Below are 9,355 nucleotides of genomic sequence, written 5' to 3'. Positions count from 1 at the left end.
TCTGTTTTGCAAATAAAGTTCTACTGGGACACAGCCAGGGCCAACCATTTACATATTATCTGTGTAATTACCTGTGTAATAGGCTGCTTTTGAGCTCTACCAAAGGTGGTTGAGCAGTGTGGACAGCAAAGCCTAAAACAGGCAGTAGCTGACTCTTTACAGAAAAAATCTAGACCTCTGGTCTAGATCTAGGAAAGTAATTCTAACAGCTTGGGGAGAGGAAGGGGGAGGGGAGGGAAGAAAAAGGAGTGGGCTCAGAGCTGGGATCTTTAGTATGGAAACCAGGGAAGGCTTAGAGGAAGGAAGTGGGGTGCAGCCACCACCATGCCTAACGATGTGGGGATCCCTCCTAATAAGAGCTGAGCAACAGTATAACCTTCCAAACTGAATTATTTACATCATTTTTTCGCGTGAATTCCTAGATGGTGAAGAAAACAGACTTTTCTCCAGTCTTTCAGAATTAGTAGCATATTAACAATGTAAAACCAAGCACAGGTAATCAAAAATGTTTTAATGATTAATTTTAGAGATTATTTAACATTGTGGGTATATCCAGATGAGCTTAAGCACACTTTGACAGCACACTATTGAATGTTATAGTTTCTGTGTTGAAATATGTAAAGACATTCTCAAACTAGTACCTAGGAAGACATACATTTACAAATATACACATTCTAGATTTGATAAGGTAAATGTAAACAGATGCCGTGACTCCTTCCAAACAGAAAACCCACAAGACTAATTAAGAGAACCCAACTGGCTCCCTGTAATATGAATGTGCAAAATTAAAGCATGATAAACTGATATTTACATAAATATCAAACCATTCATTTATACATTGTCAATGACCTTTCAGATGTGTCACGAGTGGTTCAATGAATGTTTTTTTCCTCCAGTGGAGAAGGTATTCAGAGGCTAAATTCCAACACTTTAAAATGACACACACACAACAGTCTTTATCTGTTTGACCACTGCTTCTAGGGTATGAGACATGATTTTAGGATAAGCAGTCTTATTTTTAAACAAGCATTTCTAAACAAATCTTTAGAGTCGGAGCAGGAAAAAAAAACCTTACAGGTGCTATTAGATTCACATTAACCAAATCATCTCTACTCAGTTCTCCAGTTCTCTCATGCTGCAGCTATCTGCTTAATTTTACCTTAAATTTTTCTAAGGTCCTTCCCATCCCACCCCTCCCCATTCATTATGGTAAGCTAGGCACATTTTCAAAGGAAGTTTGTGTCAAAACAGATAGATAGCAGTATAGAAATCAATCCAAATTTGGACCCTGGCAACCAGTCCCCCCCCACTGCTCATCTACTGGCCTCTGTCAAATGGTTAACTGTTCAGTCATGTCTCTTGAAAAGTATACATCTTCTCTAAGTGGAAAGCAAAATGGGCTTTGTTTCCTGTATAAAAACACTTACACTTCGGAAATTTAAAATGGCCTACTCATCCTACACACTTCCTGAAATCTTGAAGACAAAGAATATATATTTAAGTTTCATCAAGACTGCTTTAGCTCCTCCCTCCCTTTTTACATTATTAATAGTGGCACTCAAAATAAAAAAATAAGATCTGTTAAAAAGTTAAACTGACTGTTCCACTAGATCTGAACCTGCCTGATTTAAAGCCACATTACAAAAACTGAAGGTGCCGATTTCACACGGACAAGTCACCTGAAGTTCTGTGTCACACGTTAAGTTTCATAAATCACGGTTGTTGACTTTTCTGAACGGAGCTATTAGAAATGAATAAAAACTTGAAACATACCCTAATTGAACTAATAAGCTTTGGGCCCTGCTTTTTCAATTTTAAGGCATGTGTGTTTCTCTACTGTAACAACATTTTACAAATTTACAATCACATGCATGATCTACAGTAAAAAAAAAAAAAAGTTTGGATTACAGTGTTATTAAATTGTGAACCACAATTCAGCACCTATCATGTTATAACTAATAAGGCAACAGCAGTGTCGTGTACTACAATAACACGCCCTCCACAGTCTAGCGCAGGGGTCGGTGAGAGCCCAGAAATGTTAAAAAATCTTACGTCTAATTGGATAATCTGTCTACGTTTCCTAGGGGTTTGGAACTGATGGAAGAGGTCCTACGTGAGTCACACTATTGTAGGCTGACTAGTTACAGCAGCTGTTAACGAGCATCAGGCACAACTCAGATGTGCTTACAATCAGACGATGCGGTTCAGAGGCTGCCAACCCTCGGACCTCAGTCCTTCCGCTGCTTCCGCTGTTTCACATTGTTCTCCAGGGAAGAAAAGCTGCTGGTGTGGCCATTCACGGCGGCCACAGAGCCGTTCTGGTGGTCCTTTTGGTGCTCTCTCCTCCGGGAGACCCCCTTCTTGTTGTAGGTCTGCAACACATAAGGGCAGATGGGGGCCACAGCAGGGATGGGGGTCGGGGTGGGGCCCAGCCACATCCCTAATGCCGGGGCTAGAGCCTCTGGGGACCGGTGTTCCCATATTAAGCAGCAATGTCTGTGGTCAAGTGATCTGGAAAATGTGTTTTTTTTTTTTTTTTTTTGCCACTGGTTTCAATCATTCTTTCATTTTCTGAGGTTCAGCCTGGGTATGTTCACTGAGTCATGGGCAGAGGTATGGATGCTATTTGACAATTAGACTGAAAACACAATTTACACTTCACTCGGCTCTGCCCTGCTGTCTCCTGCTGTCACTCACATCCTCTGCCTTCAAAACTGTCTCATGGCTTCAGCAACTGTCTGGGCCCTTTACTTACAAAAGCATTCTGCCATGAATGGCAGTCAAAACAGGTGTGACTTCAGCTTCGTTGGGCCCCATCTTTTCTTTAACCTCCCTTGTATCTGTTACTGCCCTGAAGTGCAGCATGAGCTACCAGCCAGGCAGGAGGAAAGATGCAACTCAGAGCTGCCACCCCAGATATGTCTGGGAAAAGGTGTCTGTCTGGAGGGGGTGCAGGGAGGGGCAAGTGTGCTGGGCACCCCCCGGCCGGGCATGGAGGGGGCTGGTGCTGCTGCATGTGAGCTGGCTTTCCTGCCTCTGCTCAGGGCCTCTTATTTTGCTCCTGTTCAGCCCCTGTGCCTGCCGGGAGCCAGGCCCTGCTGAGCAGACCACACACGAGACGCAGGGGTAATGGGACGTAGGAGAGTCAACAGTGACCACACAAGGTCAGGCTCCCCAAGGTATCAGCCCTAAACAGACCCTTCTGTGGGCAGGAACCTACACCACATCATGCACTTGGGAATGATCTGCGCCCCCAAGCCTGAGCAGTGGGGAGAGGAAGTGTAAGAAAACTGGGGAAAAGGGCTGATTTCTATCTGTAGCTGGGTACTGTAATGGAAAATTCTTCAGATATTTAATTTAGCCCTGGAGTTTAGGGCAGTGGGGCTGAGAGACTGAGATTGAGACTCACTATGCCACGTCTGCAGCAGCCCCAGGGAAGCAGAACGGGACAGCCCTGCTTTCCCACAGGGACCCAGAGCCTCTTGTGCTGAAGCCCCAGAACTCCAAGGTCTGGCCAGACTTCAGCACCTTCCACAGTGGCAACGACCCCACCTCCACCCCACTCTCACCAAGGCAGGGGCTCCTCAATAAAGGAACGAATGACCCCAAATCCCAACCACCACAGAAGAGTGAGATTTACCTGAATGTAGAAGTTTGTGAAGAGGGCGATCAGAGAAATCATGTATCCAATCTGGAAATACAACCAACCGAGAGGGAAGGTGCACGGCCAGACGACCCCACAGCTGGTCTGGATGATGGTCAGCACAAACTGAAGCTGGGTGGGGAGCAGATATAGCTGAATATGCGGCCATGGCCCACAGTCAAGGCGTCTGCCAAATGGGCGCTCTACCCTGCACCCCCGAGTTTGGGAATGGACACTTACTAACCTTTCTGTAGATACAGAGGTAATTTCAAAATCATGAGGCATATGCTAAACGTATCCCAAACCTGTTAGGCATCTGTATTTGTCTTATGTATACTCTCCTCCCTTTCCAACTGCTTAAGGCACCTTCTCTAAAGCTCGGGGAATAGCCAGCAACATTTTCATTGTATACTTGCAAGTGCTAGGAGCAGATTTACAACATACATACATCAAAATCCTTATGTTGTACACTGTAAACTTATACTGTATTATATGTGAATTAGCTTTCAATGAAGCTGGAAGGAAGGAAAAAAGGAAACATGTTTAAAAAACCCAACACACACACACTTCAGGAATGCAGTACAGGAGATGTTTATTCTTCATAAAGGAAGGATGGGCATGGAGTGTATGTTTAGAGGGACCGGGAACCTCATTGCAGGATGTGCAATCCCACGGGCCCCTTTCCCCATTCTTATCCGTGGACCTTCTGATTTGGTGAAGGCTGGGGTTGGGAGACAGACTTACTCTCTTCCTAGGATATAATGCTAATTCCATAGATTGTTTCTGACAGGTACATCTTGAGAAGCAGGGAAACAGCGAGAAGGGGTTAAGATAAGGAACAGCTGCTGGACGGGCATCTTTAAGGGGTGACAGTGAAGGACCAGGCTCTGCCCACTGGATTTCGGGCCACCTTTCAGTGTTTCTATGCAGGGAACTGTTTTTTTTGTTGTTGCTGTTGTTGTTTCCTTTTTTTAAGGTAAGTATTCTAGACTGAGAAGCAACTGTAAGAGGCGCATAGAATAAATACCGGCAAACTGGCTGCAATCTTCCACTTCAAAAGGCAGAGGTCAACAGGAGACCAGCTCTCCAGCCTGCTCTAACTGTGGCTTCAGCAGAACCACACTAAGCGCTGCTGCATCAACCTGTCAACCCTGGCATCACTTCTCATGTGTAAGGAGGAGGCTGATGAACAGTGACCCTTCCTCACAGGTGGGTGAGGGGACATAACAAGGATTGTCCAGAAGCCGGCAAAGAGGTGCTAATGAAACACCAAACACATAAGCAGCTCAGAAGGTCTTCTCAAATTTTCTTTTTTCCCCAGATGGCTATTTTTCAATACTGAAGAATGACAACTGACACAGAGGGATCTGAATCAGCTAGGTTTCCTTAGAAAAGAATGTGTTAAGAAGGCAAGACCAGGGCTAAGAGTTTAATATCTAATGTCAACAAGTCAGCTAGCCCTAGACTATCGCCTCTGCATCCTCCTCTATAAAGTAGGGATAATAACATGAAATTAGGCTACTAGAACAATTCCTGTAAAACTGCTCACTTGACATGAGCACATGGTAATAAGCTCAAGGAAGGTCAGCATTTGAACAGTAATGATAGTATTATTAATCAGTTTATGAAAGAAATCACAAGAGGAGAGGAAAAGGCTGTATAGTATACTGACAACCAAGGAAAGCTTTAACAAGGATGGTGGGAAATAACCATCAAGTACAAACAGTTGCTGGGACGTGGGCCCAGGAAGGGGGCTGTCACCTGGGGCACCACAGTGCCATCCCCGCCACCACACAGGCTGAATGGTCACCCAGCACCTGCATCCTTGCTGCCTAGCACCCTGGGCTCGTCTGGTGGGCTACAGTTCACAGGGTTGCAAAAAGTCGATTCATGACTGAATTGACTTAGCAAACCCTGGACTTGTGCTCCTCCCAGCAAATCCTGGCACTCCTGGAAACACAGGTACACAGATTGCACCTTGGATTTGGATTATAATTAGAAAACATGGACACACATGGATGTTCTGTGTACAAACTAAGAAGACAGGGCTGAACTTAAAGTCAGAGAATTAGATTTAGTCTTTGTTCCCCAATTCAACTAGCTGCCTGCCCACCGGCGTGGTGTCTCCATCGACTGAAATGGATGGAATTCCCTGCTCTGCTCACTTCAAGGTGTTTAACTGAATCGAGAGAGAGGAAGGATGGGAAACGCACCTGTCAGGAGCTAGTCAACAACACTGAAGTCAGGGTGGCAGCAAGGGCAGCCCAGGAAGAGCTCGGTGTACCCCAGGCAGCGAGTCCTGGCGGAAAGAGGCTGCATTACTCACCAGCTGCCCCTGCGTGATGTACTTCTTCCACCAGAGGTATGGCCGCATGGACGGGATGGACGACAGGCCGTAGTACGAATACATGAGGACGTGGATGAAGCTGTTAAGTGTGGCGCCAAAGTAAGCTATAGGAACAGAGGGAATTGGCGAGGAGGTTACATCAGTGTTCCGTATGTGACAAGTAACAAAACCCAAGATTCTTTTTAAATTCAAAAATGAAAAAAAAAAGTTTTTGAACAGGCAAACACTGCACCAGCAAGCTGGCACTGCATGGGCGTGTGATCAGAAATCAATTTCCATCTGGGCTGGCAGCCTTCAAGAGGCTTTAAGCCCAGGGTCAGCTACCAGGTGGGCATCCAGTCAGGAGTCAGGAACCACCCACCCCGCTCTGGCAGCTAAAGGCTTTGCCACCAGGCCCCCACCTACTCCCAGGGGATGCTGCCCAAGTGCCTCCGATACAGCAGTGAAGCCTTGGGGAAAGACAGCTGCAAAGGGTGGAATGCTCAAAGCTGGCCGTCTCTACACATTTGCTGAGGTCTGGGGAGGAGGGCTGTGGTGCAGAGGCCATATATTCTTATAAGTAAGAGAGAGTCTAGAGCCCAGTTCCTTAGAGATGAGAGACCCGTTATTTATGTCACAATTTGTAATTTCCAGTAGAACTACCCGTCTTTTTTCAGACTCTCCGTCCTCTGCCCCCATAGCCAGCAACCAAGCAAAGCAACCAGCTTTCCCCTCCCTCTGTGGTCAGGCTGGGCTATGACAGTAACTGGGGGTGTGACCTTGGACAAGTCACATCCATTCTCTGCTTGTTTCTCATTTGTCATCCTGTGGGATCTGACAGTTAAAGCCTTCTTCCAGTGGGGCTTTCCAGGTAGCTCAGACGGTAAAGAATCTGTCTGCAATGCAGGAGACCCGGGTTCAGTCCCTGGGCCAGGAAGATCGCCCTGGGAAAGGGAATGGCTACCCGCTCCAGTATTCTTGCCTGGGAAACTCCATGGACAGAGGAACCTGGCAGGCTACAGTCCTTGGAGTTACAAGCAGTTGGATAAAACTGGGTGACTAACACACTTTAAAATGTGGGCAGGTGCCATTTCTATTAGAAAGTTAAGGCAGGTAACCTACAGCCAGGGGCCGTGAGCTCTACCAACCCTTCTACTGTCTCAGGGTTCTCCCAAAGTGGAAGGAGCTGTACTTGGAAAGCCCTTGCTGGTTCTAGATTCCTCTGACTGTGTGCATCCTGGTGGGCTAAGTTAATCAAGGGTGGTGCTATCCTGGGGGAAAACACGTGACCAGACTGAGAGGATCAAGTTTGTCGGTGATGGATATCGGGAACTCCGACTGGGCCATATTAGCCCTCCTGGACTGAACTCGACGGGGACAACTTAATCATAGGAAACTATGGGACTTCCAGATCACAAGCTTTCGGAAAAAGCAATGATTTTTTGGATGTTGTTTTGGGTAAGAGCGCATATTGCTGTAAATAGGGTGGTGATAGCCCCTAGGCATAGTAAGATGGATTGTGCAAATTTATTGTTTTCTGTTAGTGGGTGGAAACGAATTAGTAGGAAGATGCCTGCTACTACTATTGTGCTTGAGTGGAGTAGTGCTGAGACAGGAGTAGGGCCTTCTTAGAGAATTTACTTCAAATGTTGGTGTTTGTCCCAGAAGCTGCCCAGCTAAACACGTTTCAGAAACATGAGGGTCACTATGTCAGAGGAAGTGCAGATGCCTGAGGTACTGCAGTGAAAGTTTGTTCTCTGGAGCCCACTCCTTGGCGCAATTCCATCTTCCTGGTCTGTCCCTGCCGGTCAAACACCTTCCAAATGTGTACACAAACAAGGATGAACAGCCTGGAACAGAGAATTCTGTCCAGATTTGTTCAAGTGCCCCAGGCTGGGAATCTGGTCTTTCCTCACCCTGCCACATCAGCACAGGATGTGCCTCACATCAGAGAAAGGATCTGTTGGTCTGCTGGGTGCACAGGCCACGCGGAGTGTCATTAAAGGCAGTCTGGACACCACGGTCAAAGGCCTGACCTAGAGACCTGCAGAAGCAGCACCTTTCCTTTCAGAGCCTTAGTTTCAACTCGGCCTCCCTGCCCACACCCACCCCGAGCTGTCAGACTCACAGTGGCCGCGGGGCCTCCCTGCCCACACCCGCCCCCGAGCCGTCAGACTCACAGTGGCCGCAGGGGACCCAGTTCATCACGAACCACCAGATGTTCAGCATGCTGGCGTGGTGGTACACGTGCAGGACCGTGATCTGGTGGTTGTTCTTGCGGAGGATGAAGAAGAAGGTGTCCATGAACTCGATGAGCTTGGAGAAGTAGTACCACCACAGCACTCGGATGATCTAGGACGAAGGGGCCGTCAGTGTCGCTCGCTGGGCTGTGCGCCCACCCTAGGACCTCACCGCCCCACGGGCCCCGCTGAAGCTAGTCTCGCTGCAGGGCCTGTGACCAGGACACCTGGGGGGGTGGGGGTGGGGGCGCTGTGAAGGCAGGGCAAGCTCTACAGGGCTTCACGCCCTTCACAACTTTTAACACATTCCTGAAGGCTGCCTGTTCCCTCTGGAGCCATCAGGAGGAGGAAAACCATGAGAAAGGCACTTCTGATTTCAGGGGCTGGCATGGAGCAGGTGACAGGACACATGGCAGAGTGGGAAAGAAATCTAGATATCCAGTGCTGTGTTTCGCCCAGTTAAATGCCATACAGGGGGTTCTTCATGGGGGCTCTGAGGAAGTGACTGCCAGGCTGAGGGTAGATTGCAGCCTTTTATTAAAAACAAAACCCTGAAAAATACTCCAGTATGGAAGCTGGACTCTACAGATCACACTCAGGTGATGATTAAAGACGTCACCCCGATGAACCTGTTTGTGTAAACAGAGAGCAAGTACTGGTAAGTGCATACATGCTGTCTTCCCTGGAAGTTGTTAACAGGACTCACTTTTGTAGACAGGGAGACTTAGTTCCCTTCCTATACTTTCCAGGCTGCTTAATTTCCCTTACCACAGGCGCACACCGCTTTTAAAATTCTTTCTAAAATATGTCCACAGGGATTACCTGGACGGCCATCTTGTCTCTTGTACAATTTCTTTATTAAGAAAGCTAAGAGCCAGTACCTTCATGTCGGCTTCTCCTCCACTGCGTGTGCCCTGACAGAAGAAGTTGTACTGGCCTTCCCATATTCCCGTCACTAACTGGGGAAAAAAGGAAAAGAGAGAGAAAAAGCCAATCACCAACAAAATCAGAACCAGAAGACGCCCTATTCAATTAGACTTCATAGTTTGAGAGTCTGTGCAGACTGTGGGCTGTGCGGAGGCAAGGGTGCTCTGGGCAAGAAAACCGTGATGACACGGGAGGGTGAGCCGGGGGAGTCCACGAGGG

At 47.4% G+C, this 9,355-nt stretch overlaps 1 protein-coding gene across 3 annotated transcripts in view; it reads right to left on the bottom strand.

The window, feature by feature from the left end:
• Nucleotides 1–496: 496 nt before the first annotated feature.
• Nucleotides 497–9,355, bottom strand: part of ELOVL5 (ELOVL fatty acid elongase 5) — a 66,236-nt gene continuing 57,377 nt past the window's right edge. For all 3 annotated transcript variants that reach the window (XM_020902627.2, XM_020902633.2, XM_020902673.2), the window contains 5 exons: nucleotides 9,091–9,168; nucleotides 8,150–8,321; nucleotides 5,970–6,094; nucleotides 3,641–3,775; nucleotides 497–2,372 (listed from right to left, as the gene is read on the bottom strand). In XM_020902627.2, coding sequence (XP_020758286.2) covers nucleotides 2,229–2,372; nucleotides 3,641–3,775; nucleotides 5,970–6,094; nucleotides 8,150–8,321; nucleotides 9,091–9,168 — 654 coding nt within the window. In that variant the 3' untranslated portion in view covers nucleotides 497–2,228. The remainder of the gene's footprint in view (nucleotides 2,373–3,640; nucleotides 3,776–5,969; nucleotides 6,095–8,149; nucleotides 8,322–9,090; nucleotides 9,169–9,355) is intronic.

Source organism: Odocoileus virginianus, chromosome 27 (genome assembly GCF_023699985.2).
Source record: "Odocoileus virginianus isolate 20LAN1187 ecotype Illinois chromosome 27, Ovbor_1.2, whole genome shotgun sequence".
NCBI classification, from domain to species: domain Eukaryota; kingdom Metazoa; phylum Chordata; class Mammalia; order Artiodactyla; family Cervidae; genus Odocoileus; species Odocoileus virginianus.
Note: the sequence above shows the minus strand (reverse complement) of the source record. Positions and strands in the feature narration are given on the sequence as shown.